General features: G+C 39.1%; 2 protein-coding genes across 3 annotated transcripts; one reads left to right on the forward strand and one right to left on the reverse strand.

The window, feature by feature from the left end:
- masp2 (MBL associated serine protease 2) lies at positions 1–18,898 on the forward strand. 2 transcript variants are annotated; one of them, XM_020088977.2, is made up of 7 exons: positions 1–877; positions 11,621–11,711; positions 11,785–12,007; positions 12,094–12,271; positions 13,011–13,142; positions 14,207–14,403; positions 14,649–18,898. In XM_020088977.2, exons 2-7 carry the CDS (start codon positions 11,704–11,706, stop codon positions 14,811–14,813), a joined length of 903 nt encoding a protein of 300 aa, XP_019944536.2. In that variant the 5' UTR covers positions 1–877; positions 11,621–11,703; the 3' UTR covers positions 14,814–18,898. The 2 variants fall into 2 exon arrangements, with proteins under 2 accessions (XP_019944536.2, XP_019944535.2); XM_020088976.2 differs by having other exon boundaries at positions 11,625–11,711.
- dffa (DNA fragmentation factor, alpha polypeptide) lies at positions 17,675–25,348 on the reverse strand. The gene is made up of 6 exons (XM_020089568.2): positions 24,973–25,348; positions 23,452–23,607; positions 23,182–23,336; positions 22,507–22,711; positions 21,030–21,157; positions 17,675–20,213 (listed from the first exon to the last, which is right to left on the reverse strand). Exons 1-6 carry the CDS (start codon positions 25,064–25,066, stop codon positions 20,016–20,018), a joined length of 936 nt encoding a protein of 311 aa, XP_019945127.2. The 5' UTR covers positions 25,067–25,348; the 3' UTR covers positions 17,675–20,015.
- Between the last annotated feature and the right edge of the window lie 182 nt (positions 25,349–25,530).

Consider the following 25,530-nt stretch of genomic DNA (forward strand, 5'->3'; position numbering starts at 1 on the left):
AGCTGATATTGGGCAAGAAGCGGGGTACATCCTGGACAGACCAGGGCCACAGGTACAGAGACAAACAACCACTCACTCTCCATTCACACAAACAGTCAATTTAGAGTTCCCATTAATCTGTAGAAAATCTACACAGACAGGGAGAGAACATGCAAACTCCATGTAAAAAGCTGCGGCCGAACCAGGATTCAAATACATTTTATCTTTTTAAGTCCTCGTAGGCAAATCAATGTGTGCATTGTGAAAAATGTCAAATATAGAGACTGAAAATTATCATTTAAATCTGTAGAGATTTTTTGCCTACTTTAGACTAATTCTCACAATCTTGTCAACCCTGTATCTCCAGCTTATTTCTACAGTCCAAATATATAAAGAGCAATTGCAAATGGGTGTTTTTGTTTTCCAAGGGAAATCAATGATTGCAGACTAAAATACCTCAAATAAATAATCCTACAACCATTTAGAGCAACAGAGTGTGTGTTGAAGCTCAGCGCTACAGAAAAATATCTGGGAGAATTTCTGGAGGAAAATATATGGTACAATGTTTTGTTTTGTGTCTGTATTTTGCTCCTCAACATTTAGTCATATTTGATTCAGTTATTTTGTTAATTACCCTTGTGTCTCATCTCTGTGCACTTTACTTCCTGTTTTTGTCTGCTGTCCCTCCTTCACTGATCATAGACTCCGCCCTAATTAGTAACACCTGGGTCTTACTTCCAGTATTTAAATCCTGCCTTCTCGCCGGTTTGCCTTCTTTGTTTCTCAATGTGAATTCTTGTGTTTTCTTTAAGAGTTATTTTTCAAGTTTTGTTGGTGGACCTTTTCTTTTGTATTTTGTGGACAAATTCCTCTGATTTAACTGCCGACCTGTACATCTGTAAGTCAAATCAAACTCCTTGTGTGCATTTGGGTCTTCACCTGTCTCAAGCGTGACGTACAGTTTGTTTAATAGTGGCTCAATGGAGGATTCAACAGATCTCTCCATATCAGCAGCCATCTAGATTGTAAATCAAAATGTGCTCCCCTGTCAGTCATATAAAGCCCATCCACCATTTTAGATCAGATTTGTAAAGGGAGGGAGGGAGTCATGCTCAAGTGGGAATAAACTGGTGTCCAGGTTATTGTATATTTAGTTACTGTTAAACATTTAACAACATTAATAAATCTTTATTGCTCCCTAGTGGACAAGGATTGTTTACTGCAGCTTCTTTGGCCTGGTCCCAACATCATCTAAAACTGCAAAAATTCTCCTGCAGTCATTATTGTAGATTCCTGTCTTCATGAATAAACACTAACAAGGAAACAGAGCTACACAATGCTAGGTCCAAAATGGAGGAAGAAATCATAGGCTATCAGCTGTTTTTATACAACCTGTCTGTGTCAGAGTATTAACTGTATCTGTTACACAACTTCTGCTGGAACTAATTTAGTAAAGTGCACACATCTCTGAACCACTGTGGTGTGACCACATCTGTGTATCAAAGGTGTGTGAGTCTCAACATTATCTGTAATGATGTTTTCATGGTCACAGTGAAGAGAGAAGAGATTGCATCTGTCCTTGATGATTTCATCGCTTTGGTTAACACCAAGGTGATTGTTTCTGAGAGTGAACCTGAATCTTGAGTCTGACATACTGTCTCTCATTAGGATTTACTGTAAAATTACTCAATATCTTACCTTTATTATGTTGCCTAAATGCATTGATAGTTTCACTGTAATTGTAAACTGGGTTAGCCTCACGTTGTATTTGTCTCTGTATTTCACAGATGTCAGAACAAATTTCCATCCCGCAATCGTGAAGATTTAGAAATGGTTAACATCAAACGGTTCTCTAACCTGGCCTGGATCAGTCAAGACAGGCCAAATTAACACCCTGCGCTCGGCTGATGCTTCTCAGGAAAGGTGTTAACAGGCGGGTTGTGTGGCGATTCCTTGCTGAAGGAAAGGCTGTGTCCTCCTCTGTGTACAACTGATGCTATAAACAAATAATTTAAAAATAAATATAATTCTACATGAAATCAAATGTTTTAGAGATTCAAGCACCTGCAACTGATGTGTTTCATAAGATGTACTGATTCACCATGTACCAGATTAAATAGGAATAATTCTACAAACTGGAAAGTCCTTGTTATACATGTACACATTTGTACATATTTGATAGGTTATGATACAGTGGGTGAACATGTTTGTTTCAGAAACAGAGATGAAGGTTCTGTGCAGTACACATGTACTTGTACTTTATTAACCCAGCGACTGTGGATGCAGTGCCTGCAGCGGCCTTATTCATCTCTGTCAGCTGGCCTCAGTTTGTTTAGTTGTGACATTTCAGATAGGTTGTACACAGAGCACTGAGCAAAAGCATTATGGTCGACTAGCTGAGGCATTTTGAAGAAAAATAAATATATATACAAAGTAACCACCAGACAAGTTATGTGTGTGTGTGTGTGTCGAGATCATCAGAGCCTTTCAGTAGTGACTCTCCTCTATTCAGTTGAAAGTATAATGATTTCATGGCTTCCTGCTGTAGAAGTTTAGATCAAGATTCCAGCCTAAATAAGATTTTTCCATTGAAACCGACAACCAGATGTTTCAGATTAAAGAAATTATGCTTTTCAAAGGCATCGTAAAGAGCTTCATCATCTGTGATAAAGAGACATTCGCCGCTGCGTGATGCTGAGCATTGACGGAGTGCAGCATTCTGGCACACTCATGACACACAGGCTTAAGTGTCTCTGATGTATCTGTCCCAAAGAGTTCCCTTGTTTGGGAGCACAGTTAGGAATGGAGAATTTTTTTTTCTCCCCCAGCAGGGCCTAATGATGCCTGATGGCTTATTCAGTCTACTAGTGGCAGCGCTAAAAGCTGATCATTATAGGGCCCTCTGCTCTTTCAGCGCTAAAGCCGTGGCTCGGAAAATGAGCTGTCACCACAGCATGAGGAGAGGATGCAACCCACTGGTCACTATAGTGACCCTTATTCGGTCTGGGTGCCACTATTTTGAGAAGCTGGGCAGGTCTGCAGCGTGAAGTAAAACTTAAGTTTTCAAGGGTGTAGTTAATGGTGACGTTTGAGTGCTGTGGGTTTTGTTTTTTTAAACCACAGTTTATATTCATTGTTGCAAAAAGCAGCAGTCCTGTCAGTTTAATTGGAATATTTTTAATATGATGTCTACCTCTTGATTTTCTTTTTGCCTTCACAATGTAATTAGGATACCAGATAATAAATAAACAAAAATTCAATTTGACTAGATTATCCCCCATCGACTCACTCTGTGAGGCAGTTTGTAGTTTCAGCTACATTTTAATGTCATATGTTGATGTTTATAATGTTCACCATCTTACTCTAGAGAGTTAAGATTCGGACATTTGCTTATTAGCTGGATCTAAGGTCATTTTGCAGCTATGTAGTCGCACCCTCTGGAGGCCTCTTTAGAGACCGACTCCATGACAGCCTCACAATTAGGATGTCCCATTCCGAAGGTTCATTCAAATGCGGTTGAGAAATGCGTCCTTTCATTCTCAAGAGTCTGGAGCTCCAATGGGAGTCCAAAAGCATAAGCCACTCTTTGTTGATGTTGTAGCTTTTGACTCAACACTATATCTTGTATCTGATCAATATTAGCTTGACTTTAGCACAATTTGTCTTGCTGTTTTTACCCAGCAGAAGACATCAAGTTATTATGCTTCAGTTCTTCCATATGCAAACATCCATTTTAATTGAAAATTGATCCTTAATTGCTCAGCAGATGATATTTAAATTAAGCATTATAAGGCAACAGTGTGGTAAGTGTACATCCTTGGCTGGATTAAATTAGCAACATCTCCGCAGTCAATACATTTGTCAGACACAATTTTTTTTTTCATAAAATCTTTAATGATGCAGCCAAGCACAGAAATAACGTGTAGGAGAAGCAGAGGCATTGCTTTGTAGATATTTGGTTGTACCAACAGTACAAAGCATGTAAAGATGAATTGTTTGGTGCTTCGTTGAACAATTCTCTACGCTGACAACTAATCACATTGGTTCATCTGCTTTGACTCCTTCTGTGAGAACGTGTCGTCCAAGTAAATTATTGTGTCCACATGTCTCAACGTCTGGAGGAACATCCCTGAAATTCACCATCGGCCTGTGAGCCTCGAGGCCAATTTCCACTGGAGTTGTGCTGGTTGCAAAAACAAGTTGGAAAATTATATTGGATATTATCGTAGAAAAACTCAAGCAATCATGTTATATATACAATAACATAGTCTCTATCTATAATTTTCAATTGCTGAGTGCTGCTGTATTATAGTCATTAAACTTCTATCAGAGTAAATGCAATCCATCAAGATAAAGCAGCGTTCCTGTCACAGTTCATTAGGCTGGCTTTTACACTGAATGTCAGACTCATGACCAGCAGCCACTCATGTTGATGGTGTCATTAGAAGAACAGGACTACAAGGAGGTAGGGAAGCATCACAAGATGATATTGACTGTCTTGTTTAAGCACCGCAGTGTCCTCTATGAGGTGTACAATATAGGTCTCCAATCACAGGGACACACTCCTGTGATTAGCCAGCAGAGCTGTCATTGTTTGCCTCAGTCTTTTGTACCCTCAATAGTCTTGTTGCCACAGCACCAGATGAGAATCAGTTTGTAGTGCTACTTACGACTATTTTCAGGACAATTGGGCCCTTGTGGGATAGCTATACACCTGATTGCAGTTCCTCTAACAACATGAAATCCCTTTTATGTCAAATGATCTGGTTGCAATACACACACACACACACACACACATGGTGCAGGCTACCAAGATCCTAAATGTCACCACACCATTATGTATGACAGTGATGGTTTTCGTTTATTAATGGCATGAAGTCCTTGCCGCTGCCGACCAGAGTCGTGCCGTTACTCATATTGGAAATCTATGTTTAATGTTCTGGCTGACCACCATTTTTCTCAAGCCTAACAGACCCGAAAATGTTTAATCAATTATACAAGAAATAACCCCCATTAATATCCCTACCAGAGTTATTGAGTCATGGCCCGTCAGCACTGTTACATCATTTCATATCAGTGATCTGAGTGGATGTGTCTTTGACAAGGGCCCTGATGACTGGGTCAACGTGTCTCCCAAATGACAGGATGGGGAGTCTGAGGAGGGACGACCCAAGAACAGGCGACATGGTGACAAGGGGATGTCCCCAGATCCACTGAGGCATGGGCCCTACCACCTTCAGAGCTCCTGTAGGGTCCATGCTTTTGTGGATTAAGGCTCTTCTGGGGCACATGGAGAACCTACATGTTAGGAAGAAGTTATCCTGATGCTTTGGCTCATAATTTTATGTCACAAAAAATATTCACTTGCAGGCTTATCAAGAACTTAGAGAGGCGAGTCATTTTCTAAATCTGTGAAAGTCATCCTGGGTCAGCAAGTTTTTATTATTCTCCTTTGGCCGTAAATCGTCATTCAGTCGTTTTGTTGCAAAAGAGCGAATGAAGAAAAAAAAAAGCGTGGTGATGGTGAGCACATTAATGAAGGAGAGGATTTTGGGGCGAGAGCAGCACCTGTGTGTCATTTCTCATCATTGCTTCCTCGCGCCAACGTCACTGACTGCTTTACTGCCTGATGGCAGTCCACTGAATTGCCAGAGCCGGGGCCCGTTCGAATTAGCAAGGAAATGACCGTATTTGTTATCTGCAAAAAAAAAGCCATGCCAGGCCAAATTGAAAGAGTAATGGGCCTGACGTCAGGAATGAAATCTGGCACAAAAAGACTCAACATCAATTCATCAGGAGCCATTCTTGATGATTAGCATCGTGCTATGTTGGGAGCCGGGGTAAATAATGAATTATACATTGAACATCTGGGTTTAGCATTTGAGACACTTTGTAGTAAATGCACCCTGGCCCTGCTACTATGACAGGCAGTTATTACATTGGTCCTTACATGAAACAATACAACCCTTATTAATGTGTTCCCAGAGATAATTGAAAAATATAAAAAGTTTAAAAGTAAATGTTTTAACCTTGTTTCTTTTCAAGTACATGTGTAAAGATTGCACAGCCTTAACCAGCAGCAATCATCATTACAAATTATATTGTTGCAATTCTCAGAACCACAAAAGAAAATCCAAGTTAATTAAATAAATTATTCATCTGTCGAACTGATGAACAAAACAGTCAGCTTAACATTTACATGACAAAAAAATTACTTGCCAATTGGACAAGAACAATAAATTCAGCCTGTTTAACTGCCAAATATGATAATAAAGAAGAAGCCGTGGTCAGTCTGTCATGTTTTGCAATTTACTCATACAAGCACAGACCGACCGTTGACTAACTAAACTACCATTAAGATAATATTTGTTTAAAAAAGGTATATTTTTTATATTTCTAAACCCTTGTGTTTTTCAAATTGAGCACCACATCGTCATTCTGCATGATTCTTCCACTTTGACTGGTTATGTCCAACAAAATGACGGCACCAATAACATTTATTCTCTGCATTCATTTTCACATGTTCACATTCTTTAAGTGTCATTTGGCAAGAAAACAAAAATTGTTGTTCTATGCCATGCACTGTATTCTCTGCACCCACGCATGATGAGCAAGAACAATGGAGGTGTTAATGGAAATATTTAGCCAAACCTGCCACTCTCCTCACAACAAAGAACTCTGTTAATATATATTGATGGCATTCGTTTAATTCTGTTTTGTTTACTCGTGAACATCTGGCCCCGAGGCTCAAGTCAAAGCAGCTGCTGAGGGTTTTTGAAAAAGTGAGTGAGACCCTGGAACTGTCACGACACATGAAAGCTCTTCTCTTAATTCTGTGAAATACATGTGGACGTTCCCCCCAGCAGAATTTAACATTTATACATTGAACGTAGTTGATCTAACGCACTTGCAGTCAGACACTGACAAATGAGTGAATGATTATCTGACATGTGAAAGAAGCATTTCACCTATGCTGCTTTTATACTGTCCATTCCCTGCAGCAGCTCGCGAGCCACTGACGCCTAAATTCAATAGTTCTTTTTTTTGTGTAACTGCAGTGGACGAGCAAATTACAGTGGATTAACTCCACATTGTTCCTCTGTGTTCAGCCAGAGCGACACATCCCCACTTATTCAAGTCCCTAATTATAGTTTACAGCATGTGGGTGGATGAGACTGCAGCCAGTGGAAAGGAGAGAGAAGAGGAGAGTAAGGATGAAGACGGCAGAAGGCTGTCATAGTAAGAGAAAATACTCTCACAAGGTAAACTGGCACTACCGCTGTGTCTAGGCAGGATCATTTATTTCTAGTACAAGATGTTCAGGGAGTGACTGAATCAGGGAGGTTTTATCTGCAGCTTGTGGTCGCCACATGAAAAATCTGTATGTGTATTCTTAATGGCCCAAAAAAGAGCAGTGTCGAATTTGGTCCATTTTGGACATGTGATACGTTCAATATTAATAAAATCAGAATAAACAGGACACTAGTGGTCTGTAACAGTCAGTCCCCCCATTATGTGTCCCTGCAGTGTGCCCTCAGTCTGTGGACCGCGTTGAACATGTCTTGTTCTACGTCCATGGATAAACTACAGCAGCAGTGGAAAACTGGGCCAAAGTTGCTGCCAGATCATTTTGATGATTTGATCATTTTTAACCATATTATGCTGAGATAGACATTCCCAGGTGCTGATCTCTGTCATATTATCAACATTCATAGAATCACTTCCTCTTTACCAATTTTTCCTCAAAGAAAAAGCATGTGTCTTTTGTGACTAATATTTACTTAATATTAAGCTGAATTGCAGGGCTTTTATTTTGAGCAGTTGTGAATTTGAAGACAGACCTCTGAAATAGCAGATGTACGGTATAAGAAGTATAACAGCAGTTGATAAATCATTGAAATTATATAAACCACACATGTAAACAATAATAAAGCAAATTAAGTTGCATTTTATAAAAAATATCAGCCATAAAATCTCCATTTCAAATAAACCAGGTAGGATGAACAAGTTTTCTTACTTCACTCTGCACCATAGACTGTTTATAAAAACCTCTGCGAACAACATCCAGCAGACAAAGAATAAAATGTGAGAGAACATTGTAGAACTGTTTAAGGAGAACTCACTAATGACAAGGAATAATTCTGAAGTAGCTCCTGAGCATTAACACGGGCCAAGAGAACAACCCATTTCAAACCGACGGGTTTAGAACCTTTCACCTTTCATCTGATGTACCATTGATTTGAAACTCTCTCTCCTTGAATCTTCATCATGCTTTTTACATGACCCTCCAGATATCTCAGCGGCCTATTCTGTATTTAATGACCGCCTGACTTCATATGAGGAAGCACTTCATTACAGCATGGTTCAGCAAGCAGGTGAAACAATGGTGTGAGGGCAGCATCTGACTTGCAGACATGAAGACATTCAAGATTTGATCATGCTGAAATCAAAACATCCTGTGCCTGTATATTTTGAGTGCAGGCACAAAGTGTTTTTGTGTGTGTGAGCACTCTTTGCAGTAAATTCACAAACACACAAAATGCACTTCGCTTGTGACGCAAGTGTACAACAATACAAATATATTGAAATGTATCCTGAAGTAATGAATGTAACACAGGATGCATCTACATAAAGCTTTTCATATTTAGCTCCCGGGTTACTGCAATTATTTTATCTGATTGAGTTAAAACTGGGAAACAAATTGTAGTTTGGGCTCTTTTGATGCATTTTACCTTTGCAAAACATCCTCGGTGGGCCTCAAAATCCTTCCCTCCATCTCACATTAATCTGATGATGCACATACAAACTGTGACGTCTCCTTTATTACTGGAAACCAGAGTGTTTATCTCTGACTTAATGATGTCACCAGGTAGGAGGGAATCAATGACTGAGCCTGTGGACTCGTAATGTTGTTTGAGGCATTGTGTTCATTCAAGTCGAGTTTTATCTAAATAAAGTGAGCCTTTTGTATTGCTGCAAATACAAAATGTACTCATATATCGACAAATCACCACAGCTGCTATAATGATGTCGGCAGTAGCAGTTATTCTCCGTCTATAAAGCTGCTCTGGGTTTCTTCACCTCACACACATATTATCAATGTTTTCTCATGTTTGATTTATTGTATTTTATTCTTGATATCATGTTATTGTTTGTTTCCTTGGCACCTCAAACTTTTCACATTTGCAGAGCATTCAGGAATCAAATCTAATCTTTAATGTGATAATTGTGTATTATGTAACCCTGCCTCCAGTCCACAGACGGACACGGTAAGGTGAAAGGGTGTTTTTTTACACCTGAGGGTATGACTTACGGGTGTGAAAGATATGACCTTGGGTTGCGAAAAGGTTATAAAGCCGCGCAGCTGCAAAGAGCATACATCGGAAAAGATAAAAAAGGTGCCGTGCCAATAGCTCCAGGCGTTTCAGGGGGATGCTGTTGGTTTTCTGATTTCAGAACACGCTAGAGAGCCGACATTTAGAGAAAAATTATATTTGGTGTACTGTCAATAAAACAATTAAGCAGTAGATTCAGAGGAATTGACAATCTTGGAACTTCTGATTAGTGTAGATGATATGGAACTACAGTAACAGTCACTGCATTGACATTTAGAGCAGAAGCAGACCTTAAAACAAACCTTGTGATCACAAAATAAAGCATATGGCTCATTCACCATCAGTCATTCCTTTAAAATTATAACGTTTTACTTCACAAAAAAATGCTATACTTTAGAAATACAAGTATATAGTTCATAATAAATAAAATCTACTGTATCAAATCAGTCGCAGATTGGAATTAAATTATTAACTGACTCTAAACAAAGATATTGGTGTTTGTTTGTGTCATTAATACTATTGTTCTTGCTGTGGAGCTGTTATATAAGTTAAAATAAAATTATACAAAAGTACATTAAACAATATCAATTTATTTGGTGTTTGATAGTTAAAGGTGCAAGAATTTTAGTTCATGTGTAAAACACCTTTATTATCATAAGCAATAAGACATTTTTTGTTTTGTTTTTTGTGCTTAAAATGTTTGTGTGTGCATGTCTTCTATAGTTCAGGTGAAAGTACATTAACATCATTGTGGCTTTGAAGTAACTGTGGAGCTCGAATTGCTATTGGTTACTTAAAGACCTGGGTTACCTTGTTTGTTTTTTTTACCTCCTTTTTCATTTTGATAGTTTTGTACTTTGCCAGTGGTTCTTTGGATTGTTACATGTGTATTGGGGCGAGGGGAGTTGCCAGAACATCTGACTGGGGCTTCATAAAATGAAATTCAAGGATATAATAGCGATCAATACAAAGATGAAGACCCAGAGGCTTGATGTTTGTTTTTTTCTTGATTAAGTTAGGTTTCTTGTTTAGTGTCAGAAGGAGTCGTTTCTGTGGGTGCATCACACTGGAGCAGCACGATATCTGAGAGGAGGACATCTGCTGTCAGACTCCAGGCTCTCAGGTGGAAAGGTTGTGGCACCATTTAAAAAGAGTACCATCAGAGAGGTCATTAGCAAAGGGAAATCACTGTTGCTGTTTATGTTAATAATTATTGTAATTCACTTCAGTACTAGCCATTAGCGCTTTTGCATGAGGGAAAATGGGGGATTGCTATTATATGCTTATTTATCAGACAACAGTTGCTGGTTGAAAGGCCCCCGTCACTTCTGAATAGCATGAATATTCCATCAACACAGTCTCAATTTGTTATATAAGCCTTTAAAATAATGTCTGACCTAAAAGCATTTGGAACAGTGTAGAAGCAAATATGACAATAAATTAATAGAAAATGTAAAATATAAGGCAATTTGGTTTCATTCACTGGGAAATTGTTGCTGATGTGCCCTAGACTGTTTTCATCCCCAATGCTGTAATTAGGTGCAAATAAAAGGACCGGGCTGGTAAATGTTGTGGTTATAGTATATTTATGTTGTGAGGCTTTTATTTAACAGCCTCGCTGCTCAGCAATCATGAGAGCAGGGTCTGAAGTAATTAATGCCCGGTCTGATCAGCATCACTGTCTGAACAGGTTTCATGGAGCAGTGAAGTGTGATACAAACACTGGTGATCTTTGAGTTTTGTGTTTTTTTTCATTGTAAGATTATGATAATTCAAGTATGTATGTGGCACTTTCAAGGCTTCACTGAAATTGCTTTACAGTTTAAGTAACACTCACCCAATCACACACATTCATACAACACACCTTAATCCATTACTTTATTTTATCACACTTCATCATTGCCAGCACATCAGGGGCACTTAAGAGTTCAGTTTCTTGCCCAAGGATATATCGTCATACAGTGTGGAGGGGCCGAGATCAAACCACCGGCCTTCTGGTAAGAGGATAACACGCTCTACCTCCTGAGCCACACACCAATGACAAAAACATAGAAAATTGTTAAAAATGTTACTTTTTCTTAGTTTGATGATTTTGATAACCCACGTCATGCGCATCAGTCTTCTGATGAGTGCAGGAAGTTTTGAGGAGGAGGTATTATGAGGTGACAAAAGAGTTTAAGAGGAAGAATGAATATGAATTATTCTGACATTTCATCCGTCTGATAGATTTCTGTGTGACTGAGGGAGGTGGAGAATGATGACAAACTGATCATGTGCCTGTCTCACTTTGTTTACCTAAATGTCAGCCAGCCAGGACAGCTGGGTTCATTTACCCTCGGACCTGAGCCAGTGAACTTGTTCTAAAATATCTGGGGACTGTAAAGCCAACATGACCAGGTGAGTGTCACTGAGCATTTCTTTGTGTGAAATAATATTTGGATCCACTGCCAACACACCTAATTTTGCCCAGTGGGCGTTGTGTATTTGTCTTGTTCTCCCTCCTCCATGTGTCGCTGAGTGTGGAAATGACGGGGCTGTATGGCAGCTTCACCTCCCCCAACTTCCCCCAGCCATACCCTGACAACCAATACGTACTGTGGAACATCAGCGTCCCATATGGTCACAGGGTCAGAGTCTACTTCACCCACTTCAGCATGGAACCCTCCCACCAGTGTGAATACGACTACATCCAGGTACATGCTGGAGAAACCCACTCTTATCTGCACAGGAGTCTGTATTTAAAGTCTGTATTTAAAGGCCTCTGACCCTGTCACACCAGGTTTTGGCGGAGGTAAATGAAACCTTGCGATTCTGTGGTGAGGAGGAGAAGAACTACGAAAGCGCTCCGAGGAACACCGTCATCCTGTCAGCCGGAAACCTCATGTCAGTGGTCTTTAGGAGCGACTACTCTAACGAGGGCCGATTCACCGGCTTCCAAGCGTTTTACACAGCAGAAGGTGATGCAGAATAGTGACATCAGATGCCAGAAGGCAGATATGATTTTGTTGGCTGTAATTATACCGAGAGTAAAAGAGTTTACAGATAAATAATACCAGGATTAGATAGTATACTGACTATGTATTTTTTACTGATAAAGTTTTAAAATACTAATTCATTTTAGTCAGAGAGACTATAGCAGCATATACAATAAAATAATGACACAACAATAGCACACAACTTTTGATTTACATTTTACTATCCGATTGTAATAGTGCAAATACTTTAAACATAGTTTGGCAACTACTTCTCCCTTTTCGTATTTTTCATTGGGATTGCATCCTTATATAAAAAAAAAACGTGTTACTCACCTCAGCTTTCATTACAAAGTCTATTTTTTATCTTCCATTGCTTGTAGTATTCTGTAAGTGAAAAGTGAAAGTAATACTTTTCCAATTCAAACTCCTGTTTTAATTGAATGTAACGGTCACACCTCTGGAGCAGCTGCAGCACCTTTATTAAAGTGTTCTGTCAACATCTGGTCGTTGGTTAGTGTCAGACAATTTATGACACATTTTCATGAGAGATGCTGTTGAGTGGTGACCTACACTCCCCGGAAGGTTGCAAACCTCAAATGATGAGTTTTGGTACATTCAGGATAGAAGACAGATAATGAACCTTTTCCATGTGTAAAGTATGTTTATGAATGAAAATAAGTACATATTTATTGTGTATCTCTTTAACCTCTCTACTTCACAGATATCGATGAATGTCTGTCCAAGATTGATGGAGAGAAAGCGTGTGACCATTTGTGCCACAATTACATTGGTGGTTTTTACTGCACGTGCAGAGAAGGATACCTTCTACACGACAACAACAGAACCTGCACAGGTAAGAGCCATGCAGACCTGAGCAAAGTCAAAGGCTGTGTCGTGAGCTAAAGTGTTAATAGCTTGACACACACTGTTTCACTGTATATTGATCTCTGTAAATGTGGCTCCTCACGACCCCACAGCAGATGTCGATGTCCATTAGTGTGCATTGACCTGTTTGAGGCATTCGGCTATAACAATTTTCATTTCAAAAATATTTGTTGACGTCATAACTATATTAATGACACTGCTAGCACATTTGTTAATGTGCTTTTAAGTAGCTGCTAGTTTCACACTTTGCAGGAAGCATGGATGAAAATGGCATCACATTGCTGCATGGTGAACTGTGTCATTTGTCTTAAGAAATTCTCTTAAAGTATTTTCTGACATTTCGCACAGGGCACTCAGTTCAGAGAGTCCTGCAGTGGATTTTATTCGGTGCTAGCTGTCCTGTGCTGACTAATTTCGGAATGAAAAGGCAAACTGATGCATGAAGTAGTTGATCTCTGCTGGCTCGTGCAAAGCAAGGTTAATTACTGTCGATTCCTGAGGGAAAAGCAACTTCAAAATGGTGTTAAAAATTGATACCTGTGTGCGCCACTAATAGTGTACTGACACCAGGTAATTTATCACAATTACCAACTGATGTGCTTTAAATTATTATTCTTTGCCGGAGGAACAAGGGTGACAAAACAAATCATGCAATGAATGGGCAAAAAAATGATTACCTGCCTACAGTTTGTACTAATTATATGAATTACAGCAACTCAGCCTCTTTGCAATGCTCATTTGTTTTTGTCTGTAACAGCGTAACAGCATCTGCACACACTTGCCAGGGCAATAATGCAAACCTAAATGAATTAATGGTGCCAGGAAATATCTCAATTCTCATGAAAAAATTATTTTCATCAAATCAAGAAAAGCTTTTCACAGTCATGAGGCACTTGCAGGTAGAACCCATTCATCAGTTTAACAAAGTAACACGCAGGAGAAATGTGAACACTGAAAACTGAGCAAAATGTGTTAAAGATGCCGTGAAGTTACAACGTTTAAAAAGGATTTTAATGAGATTCCTCTTCAAAGTGCCATGCCACAGCCAAGTGCTGACCTCACCTTCGGGGGTCCTGACCAGTCCCGGCTACCCGAAACCTTACCCTCCCATGATTCAATGTGACCACACCATCCGTCTGCCAGAGGGCCACAGGATAATCCTGGATTTCTTGGAACCCTTTGACGTAGAGGGACACCCAGATGTCCCCTGTCCATATGATATGTTGAAGGTTAGTCATGTGACTTTAGGACCTAACAAACACACCCACCCACCCACACATACACACACAAGGTGATGATTAGCAATGTATTCTTACTCATGCTTGCGGAGGCAGTCTGTCATTGACTTGTCCTCCTCGGGTGATATACTGTGTGGCCATTCGTTTGGCTGCATATTTAAGTTTGGCTGGACATCAGTCAGGCAAACATTTAATGACAACATGCCCGTTTCTGATTTGTCATTCCTCTTTTTGAGATTTCGACAGCTGGACAGGAGTACGGACCCTTCTGCGGATCCATCGCACCAGCCCGCATTGACACAGGAAGCTACCAAGTGCATGTTAGTTTCAGATCCGATACTGGTGGCAAAAACAAGGGGTGGAAGATCAAGTACACAAGTAGGCTGAATGCCTCACATTAACTGAAGGATTGTTGCCACGAACATTGTGCATCTCATTATATACAACCTGAAAATTTTATGGTGACTTTTACGATGGAGCAACTTCACACAACCATAATTTTTGTGATGAAGTTTGGATATTGTGTTAAGGCTCACAGACATATTATCTTAAAGGAGATATATTTGCTCATATTTCAGTTGATAATTTTAATTTTTTCTTATTTAAAAAGGTTTACATACTTTTTTGTACCAGCACAATCCTTTGCAAATTGGCTACATACACAAGATAAAATATATAACACACTAGAGGAGAGAGAAAAACTGAATATAGAATAATATATCTCCTTTAAAGCTATATGACATTGTGAACTTGGCACTCAAAACACCTGCCAAATTTCAAGATCTTTCATTGTATGTATCTTGATTATATCCAATTTTATTGTTCTCTGTCTTTGATGACATCAACAATCATTTTTAACCCCTTTTTATAAGGTTTTTTTTTTTTGCTTATTTTTTTTTTACTGCAAATTAACAAGTAAGGCTAAGAAGAAACTTGTTTTAGCTGACTTTTATTGAGAGACATATCTTGGCATTATTGTATAAAACCTGTGGCTCTATGTGACCAAACAACAATTAGGATTAAAAAAACTATTCCACAAAATACCGTAGCTGAGTGTAAACAATTCTAATGCTGTATTCTCCCTTGAGACAGGGCATTTTTTAACACCCTGTCTAAAACAATAAATTAAATCCTTTTAAAATATTCTGGAACTCTGCGAGTCTCGTCTGAGAAGCGGTGAATGCTGGTCATTTAACCTTCCACACATTATGCAGCTTGTTCTCAGCAACCCCAGCTCTGCTTCTCTATCAAAACATTCATTACAGGGTTCTTTACTCCCATGAGATTGCCTCTCATTGCACACTTTCGCATTGACTGACTAACATTTCCTCCATCCGTGGCTCACAAATGGTGCAAAGGAGCATGCTTGATGTGAGGAAGAATCACACTTGTGTTGATTTATATTCACTGTTCCCGTTCTTCTAGTATCAGATTTTTCCCTTCAACATTCCTGTGATTTCTAGTCTTTTTAAAAGAAAACCTCTATATTAACATTGAATGAGCTCTTATGCTGCTACACACGGAGTGAGGCAGGGTACTGACCCATAATATACATCACCTTGGCATTTGCAACCCAACAGAATCGCAAGGTCCTCGGTGGACGTGTTCTCCGAGAGTCTTCTGACAACATTGGCATAAAGTTCATTTCCAGCACGAAATGCCCAGACAGTCCTCGGGGCAACTGGGTGCTTACAGAGCAAACCCGCAGCTGATACCTGGTCTCTGTTAACTGACAATCATCTCCACCAAGACAGTGTGACACATGACAGCACAATCGACTGACCTGGTACCACACACACTCACAGTTCAGCCTAGTTGGAGTCAATTCCACAGGAATTACGCACACCATGAAACCCATTAGCCATCTGTTGGAAAATATGTAGCAGCAGCATGCAGCCAACAGGGTTGTGGCTGGTAAAAACATCATATTTGTAGACAACCCAACTCTCATGCATGAACTAACTGTATGTGAAGAAAGACGTATAAAGGAGGTTTACTATGTCAGGTACGTATGTTTTTTTATCGCCTCTAACATTGAGGTTGTGTTTTAGCTCCTCTCTGCTGGTTTGTTGCTTGGTATTTGTTTGTCAGCAAGATTACACAAAAACTACTTCACCCATTTCCACAAAATTTAGTAGAAGGATGGGACATGAGTAATAAAAGAACCCAAATTTTGATGTGGATCCGAACCAAGGTAGAGATCCAGGAATTCTTTCAAGACACTTTTCCAGTTTTTTCTGGGAAGAATTCATGAATCTTGATGAAATCTGGCACGTGTGTGCAATTTGGTGCAGAAAGAAATAAAAGATGTAGTGGATTTAAATGTGAGGGGGATAGGCTTTTTTCCAACTGCTGTTCGTAGTAAAGCTAGAAACCTGTAACATATCACCAAGGTAGCTGAGATAATGCGGATTCAGACAAGGATCAGCAGTTAATGTATCTTCACTAGTTTTAGAATATGTCCAGACAAACATTGCAGATTACCATTATCTCTACATATAATATTTAAATTTTTATTCACATCATTAGTTTTACTGTATTTTCCCCTTGTGCTGCTACTTTCTTGTGCTACTGTGTCAATTGTGAATTTCCTCTACAGAGGATAAATAAAGGTACATCTTATCTTATCCCTCCACCTCAACATAGGCTTGTCCAGGCTGACTGCTGTAAATCCTGTAAATTTTCTCCCTGTCTCATTTGCTGTTGTGGGTCATAAAGAGGCAGCAATATTAAAATAAGACCTTTTCAGAACCAGTTAAAAACTCCTTGTAGGGGCTTTAACACTGCTGTGGGTAACATTTTTGTCATTAATGAGCATTAATTATATAATAACCTTTCAGAAGAATGTAAATCAACTTTCGACTTCTGCACTTCCTTGAGGCTCTGTTAATCTGGCCCATGATGGAAGACTTTGACCAATCACAGAGCAGTTCACAAAGTGGGCGTCCCTATTGGTTGTTCTACAAAGCAGTCATGCATCCTCATCTCTCTGGTGAAAGCCTGCCCTGAATCAGTGGGTAACACTATGGGTGCCCTTTTAGTTGTTAATGTTTCTGATCCTTTACTATTGAGCATTCGGGGTATTTAACCAGAGCTTCTAGCTTTGTGGCCAAAATCAATGTTGTGCATCACAGCTCAATGCTCAGCTTTTGAGTAAATCCTCAGTGCACAATACTACCTGCACTTCGAGACTGTGAATGTATACACTTCAAAGAAACACAGTGATTAAGTTTGAAAAAACCAAGAGGACAACAGCACTGTCAAAGGTTTGAGAGGGAGTTTATTTCAGAAAATCATTGAACAACCATTTAACATGTGCATCAAATGTACCTTATACTGTACAATCATATACAAGTTCCCATTCTAACAACTGCCGCATGTGTTTCAATTAAATACTAAATGTGAATATGTTGGAGAACTAACATGGGGAAGTTATTAGAAGCTTTAAGTATAAAACAGCAGAGTGGGACATCTTTTGATACATGAATGCACATATAGGAGATCTTTCTGAAATACAAGCTGGTGGTGACAACTCAATCTCGCCACAACACAAAAAAGATAATCGTCCCGCAAATTCAAGCCCACCATCATTTGTGTTCTTTGTTCAAGAGACAGATGATGAGATGACAGGCATGACGAAGGCTATCTTCTCCATGACCTATGAGTCAAGCGGACCTGCACACGCCGTATACACTAATGCATATCACGTAGTGACTGGACTGATACAGAACTTCCACAATAGTATATAATTGATAGTCTTAAAGAGTGCTCATCCAGAAATACAGGTTATCCATAATTCTAAGATGAAGTCTTGTCATTCAAAATGTCAGCCATAATGTGCTCAGTGAGGCTTGCATGTATGTGACATGCACCACATCTTGTCTCATACTTCACTGGTGGAATGATAAATTAGCCTGTGTGATCCATTCAAATAGATGTATTTGTATTTACTGATGCAGAGTTAGTTTTTTAACAATAATCTCTACCTGATTCAAAGATTTGCACGTGTCATAAGGATCATTCTAACGTAGTGCTGTGCAAGTTACTTTGGCATTGGGTTTTGTGTATGTTCATCTGGTTTTCTTGGCTAGCCAATGAAAATGATCCGATATGAGCCTTTCACTGACTTATTGGTATCCGCGTTTGTTTGCGGATATACACAGACTTTTATCTTACAGAATATACAATGCAGAAATGTTATTTATTTTTACATCTTCCAGAAAAAAATTTTGATTTCCTTAATTCAAGTCATATATTTTTTTGTATTCGTTTTCTTTTTATTCATAGATATTCATAAAAAAGTTTGTTTAAACTATAAAATATCAAGCCTATATATCTGTCATAAAGGTTTCATTACAACATCTTAGGAATCCCTGCCAAGTTTTTGGGGCAATTTACATCAGCCATTATTTTGGTATGGGAAATCTTTCACTCCCTAATATCAGTATTGGCATTAGCCTCCAAAAATCCATATCTGTCAGACTCTACAAAGTAGCCCATGCATGAAGACTGTGGTGAAAAATGAAAATGAAAATACCAAATTCAAGCACGTTCAATAACCACATTAGTATTTTTCATATCAATTGCTTGACATTGAGAATCTACTTGTAGAATTTGTAAGTGATTGTAATAAAAGTACAACTTTTAAAACAGAACTTTAGTGGGGTCATAACATGTCTCTTTTTGCAAGGGCCACTGGGAAGGGAGTGTTATGAGGTACAGGATCAGCCTGGTTACCAGATGATTGAAATAAGAGCACAATGCTACTTTCAACATCACCAAAGATCCCCTGAAGTCAATATGTTAATTCTGTGCTGGTGCTTTGAAATTATTTTCAACACACACAATATAGTCTGTTGTGTTGCTCACTATGAACTGGAGATCATCAGGGTGCCTTTGGATAGCTGAACGTATATTTCTTACGTATATTCAACTTAAAGTTTAAAAATGCAGTGCATAACTTCTTTCTTAATTGGCAATTATAAGGAGGAGCACAATGTAAACAGTAATACTGGGAAACTGATTCAACAATAACAGTTTTTATAAAAACTTAGTGGCGACACCATGCAACTTTTATTACCTTAAAATAGCAGCTTCAAAATTTGTCTGATAGTTTGATTTGGGATTTGGGAGAATGGTCCAGTCCCCAATGAAAAATCACTTACATGCTCAGACATGGAGCCCAACAGAAGTGTGAGAATGTGAATTAGTGATCTGAATACGTGCTGGCAGGTTAATTGTGACCTTACATGAACAGAACCAGGCTAACTTTTAAACTGCCCCCTGCTCTCAGCTTCATATTGAATTTTTGTTTTGTTTTTACATAGATATGTTAATTTTCACAACCTGGCACAAAATAAGGAGCCAATAGAAAGCTGCTTCCGGTGGTTAAAAACTCTTGAGGCAAAAGCGCTCAACTGGTTTGCAAGTTTTACAAAATGATTCAAACATCAACATTATTAGCATTCATAGATTCCAGCATTACGGATATTATCACTAACACAGGACAAATCCCATTCGACTGACCCTGAGGCAGGTAGTGTGAATTCTTATCAGTCTCTGCTCAGTGAAGTCTCGGCCTAGTCACTGCCTCTGGCTGCCGTTTATTCACCCTCCGCGCTCTTCTCCCCATCCTGCCGGCTGCTGTCCAGTTGTGTGCTGCTCCTGACGGACTGCACGGCCTGGACCTGCTGAAGACGTTTTGCCAGCTCGGCCTCGCAGGCCTTCAGCAAGTCTGACGTCCTGGATGTGTCCCAGCCCAGCACCTGCCGCATAGCTTCAACCCCTCTGCTCACAACCATCTAGGGACACATCGAAGAGCCTTCATTTCCACTGGGAACGTGAACATGTGAGATTTTATACTAACTTATGGTTTCTGGATACACATGTAGAAACAAATGCAATCCAATCAGAGAACCTTGTAATGAATACCATCCAAATCCTAATCTTTGTGGAGAATATAATGTTCAGTGTCTGTTGACAATGTGTCAGATAGATTTTGATTTGAGGTTAAGGGAGTTGTGTTGGTATACTGACTGTAGTTTCCACTCCTTGTTGTGTGTATTGAGTGTGGATACCCGACTCGAGCCTTTTGAGGACACAGCGACTCAGATAAAAGTTTTGTAGTTATTCAGGGTTGGTCTGGATCCGATCACATTGGCAGAGCTATCTCCTTGATTTTTTTTTTACACTACACATAACTGTAATTGGGGAAACATCGGGCTCTGGTCAGGTTATAGGAGAAATATAATAGAATGTCTGTCTCTGGTCTGATCTCAGGTTTAGCTAAATTAAATACCCTTTGGATTACATGAAATAATTATGTCACTATATTGACATGTGGATGTGTTGTGTCAGTTTTACAGAACTGCATAATCATTTCTACAGCTGCTACTCGAATAGGTATGTTGCAGCATAGGCCATGCAGGAATGATACAGGAAGTTGTTGTTGGATGTACATGTTGGATTCTCAGGTCTGATTAAATCCACTGTAAATCCTTCACCTTTTTAGGAAACACTGGATCTGCATTTGCTGTTATACACAGTACATTCATAAAAATCTAATTTGGGTGATTTGTATCTGCAGAGATGTTGAGCATACTGGACGATTGAACTACCTGCAGGTCTTCAGTGGAGAGCCTGGTCTCTGGGCTTGTTTTGCCTTTCAAGACCATCAGAGTCCTGGACATGAATCCAGATGCAGAGTCCACTTCCATGCCGTCTGGCATATCCACGTCTCCAGCCCCTGACATATCAAACAAGTTTTCTCTCAGGATCATTTGTTGCATAAAGACTTTATAGTTACCGATTGGGAATAACAAGCAGAGACAAGGGTTCCACCTAGTGCCCAAAATGCACAAGCACACCTTTTCCCTTATATGTAATGATAAATACTGTAAGCCAGCAGAGGAAATAGACTGATTAGTGATTTATCAGTAAGTGTTGATAGTGTTTCCATTTTTTGCAGCTGCAAAATTATTGCTGTTGCTGCATATCATGAAGATGCAATGCACGACTCCGTAGAGAGCTTCAAATAGTAAACAACAGATGGATGAGACTGGTGGCAAGACAAGAGAAAGAAGAGAAAAACAAAGAGAAGGGAGCAAGAGAGGTAGATTTAACTAGCTAACATCAACCTAGATAGATTTTTATTATCCGCATTTTTCCACCATTGTGATTCCACCACATGTTATTTTTAAAATCAAAATAACGAATTGTTTCAAGAAGAAGTCTTCCTGCAATATGTTCTGCCACTTAGCACATACAAAAACATATATGTGTATGAACATGTATCTATTTAAATATTGGCCAATTGAATACAAATTGTATTAAATAGTAATAATAATAGTTATTAAATTAAATACATGTATACGTGTTTATAAAGAGTTATTTTCACATCTCAAGATTCCTCATTCCTCATTTCTTACTGCAGCAGTCTAACATGCTGTTTAAGGGTTTGTCAAGATCCTTTATCAAAAGAATGAGCACTTTATGGGTCATTACCTTCCTGTGGGAGCGATACAATCATAGCATTGTATTGATTACTTTGTTGGATGTTGTATTCATGCTTATTGATTATAATGAGGGAAGATATATGAGCACCTCTGGCATATTAAGACTTATAGACGTGTTTATTTTACAGCAAACATATATGAAATGCCTTTGAAATCATTGTCATAAACTAATTGAATTAGATACACAGATAAAAGAAAAGAGAATATCACAGAAACAGGACATGAAAGCAGGCTCAAACCCCAGAGACGAGATTACATAACATTTTTATGTAATCAACAGGCTGGTGGATAGGGAGACTTTCTATTTAACAGACTATTGACTTCTCAGAAGGTGCTGTGATAGGTTTGCAGAGCCAATAATTGGAAGCTGATGAAATCTCTTTAAATTACTGCTGCTTTGATCTGACTGAAATACACTCACTAAAATAACTTTCTAACTTATCACGGTTTATATTGTGTCAAAAACAACAGTGTAAACAATGAAGCCTCTTTAGTGTGTAGGCAAGAATGAAATGTCCCAGATCTTTATTTGGGACAAAACATTTTAAAATGGAAAAACCACATAATGACAAAGCCATACCTCCCTGGCTGGGCTGACTCGGCTCTTCCTGCTGCTTGTCCTCTTTCTCCACAGCTTTGAGGTAGAGCTGGAGCAACTCCTTGGACTGTCTCTCCTCCTCTCTTCTGTCCAAAACCCTCTGTAGTGTCTCCTGTAGGTCCACAGCCTTCTTCTCTTGGAAGCCCAGAGCAGAGGCTAGCTCAGGACATGGGGCATCTACTAAAGTCTGGAACAACAGGAGGCACAAAAAAATACTTATACTGGACAGCTGTTTTTTTCTGTTGTTGACTAAAGCAAAATTATAGAATATTCCCAAACTTATCCTCTAACAGGAAGAATATTAAGAGTGTTTTCAACCCTGAAAGTCTAGATAGGGTCTGAACCAAGGTTCATGTCTTTGTAACATTGTTTGTATTTGATCTGGTTAGATTTGGTTTCACATTGTAATTTAGGGAGTGAACTAAAGACTTCTGTGTGACATATGTATACGACCTGTTTTCATCACTAATGTGGGCTGCATCTACCTATACTCGACGTGACGCAGAAGCATAAACTAGGCTTATTAAGTGTCTTTGAGTTTCTTGAGAAGTGCCATACAAAAAATGTATTATTATAGATTGGTTTGTAGACAGACGTGCGTCTTATGTTGGCATATTGTCAATTTGTCTGTCTCAAACAGAAGAATAATGTTGGTACCTGTAAGTCGGCCTCAGACATGAGGATGACGCTGGCCAGGTCCTGCTTCAGCTGCTGAGCCAGGTCCCACCAGGGGGCTACAGGGCCGAGGGCATCCACAGCATCATTCTCCAGAATCATAGACTCCCTGGCCATCCAGGCCGTGCCACCATCCACTACAATGAGAGGTACACTGAACACCTAAACGCACAAGGCTGAACATTTCACTGTTAAATGCTAAGAATCCCTCCAGACTGTAGCCAGATTTCTGACAGAAGCAAACCTGCTTACTCTTGCGAACTGGAGACCATGATTCTTTTTCATGCAACAGCATGAACTTTGTGTTTGGGGGTAAACACAAGAAGTAGGACTGATCCTCTACTATTGTCCCATCATCCTCTAGGACCACTGTGACCTGGTCACTGGGATGCCCGAAGAACTGAGACCCTGCAGGAGGAAAGAGAGATGAGAAAGTTACAGATCTCATGTGTGCATATCCTTTATTATCTTTGACACATTGACATCTTTGGTAATGTTGCCATGTTTCAGAGCAAAAATAAGTAGGACAACCAGTCTCAAGCTTGTATATTTCAGGCAGCCAACTCACATACCAGCTGATCGGCTGATTCAGGCAAATACCAATTACTTTGCTATGTCAAACAAGTCCGTCCATTAAAGCTGTCACCTCCTCTTTCGTCACAGCTGCTCCTCCTTGCATGCTTCAGTCCCTCTGCTTTCTTAACCCGAGGCTTCAATTTTTAAATTACGTATTCCTTATACTAATGATTAAGATATAATTGAGTAAATGTGTCTGGTGGGTTTGCTTCTCATAAATTTGTTTTTTGGTGTCTTTGATTAACTCCACCAAGGAGATTATGTTTTCACTCTTGTTTGTTCAAAAAATCAGGGGGCAAATCCAGTTTTTCAACAATACAGCCATTTTCCTGGGGAATAATTCATTGATCTTGATGAAAAATATAACAGGCACATTTAGGGGACTGATATAATTTTAACTGCTTAAATGGGAAGGTGCATATTTCAATGTAGGCCAACACCTGCAACAACACCATTGAATCATTTTTTAAAGTACATGCTTCCAGGTATTGTATTGTTACTGATTACCAAGACATTATCAATAAAAAAATACTATATCTATACATCTATAGAAAACAATGACACAAACTTGTAGTCATAGTCCTAAAGCAACACTGATGTAATATAACATACAAGCTGATTCTAATGCTTTGTGATCTTTTAATTGTTTCCAGTAGTTTTTAAAAGTAGTTGCTATTGTTAGCTATACATTTGTATTGTATAAAGCACCCCTTTAACTGTGTTTTGAAAGATTCTATATATCAAGTGTATTGGTGTCATTATTATTACTACATGTATTCCAGCTCTACTGGGCAGAAAGCTTGAGGAGAGCAGTGATGTGGGCAACGCCTGCTGACGAGCACTGAAGGAATGAGCAGCACACAGAGGAAGCTCTCTGACAATTCATGTTATTCTCCTGCAGGTTTCAACACGACCACTGACAGATTAGTGAGATTCACGTGTGCAGCAGAATACCAGCAGAATTTAACCTGTCAGTGACCAGCATCTACATTAAAACTGTTGTGTTAACAGTTTCACATCAGAGACAGACAGAATCACAGACAAGTGAGATCACAGCAGCATTTACACATCTACCCGAGGCTGAGTTTCACTTTAACGTCACGTGTTTCTGTGTCTTTTAGCATCATGTAAAGTTTGGGTTAAACATCTCCACTGTCATTCAGACACGTTTACAAGTTGAACTCATTCACAGCTCACCTCTTGTCTTCAGCTCCTCCAGGGAGGGAACCACCAGCCCGTAGGATTTCTGTCGTGAGAAGTTACACACCTTACACGGCCTAATGTCCGTCATTCTGGACCTTGTGTTCACTAATGCTCAGTGGAAATAACCACAGACTGTATACAAAGATAACACACTCCTGTCTCCGAACCAACGCGGAACTGCCGCGGTGACGCTAAGGACTCTGGGATTTGTAGTTTTATACAACGCTGAGCTCAGAGAGGCGAAAAGGGGACATAGCTGTAAATCTCCATAGTGATCAAACATAACATAACATAACATGATATACAATTATATTTATAAGACTTGTAACAAGTAAGTCACTAAAACAGTACATGTATGTGTTGCATGTGAAGTGCGTACTTTAATTTATACAATGTGCCTTTATATTTTTTATAATTTATAATTTGTGTATTTTTTCTAATTATCTTCTCTTATTTGCGAATGATTGTTTTGCAAAGAAATGACAAATCTTAATTATTAATTATTATAGTTGTTGAAGTAAACAGAGATATAATATATTCACCACCATATGA

The sequence above is a fragment of the Paralichthys olivaceus genome, chromosome 6 (genome assembly GCF_024713975.1).
Source record: "Paralichthys olivaceus isolate ysfri-2021 chromosome 6, ASM2471397v2, whole genome shotgun sequence".
NCBI classification, from domain to species: domain Eukaryota; kingdom Metazoa; phylum Chordata; class Actinopteri; order Pleuronectiformes; family Paralichthyidae; genus Paralichthys; species Paralichthys olivaceus.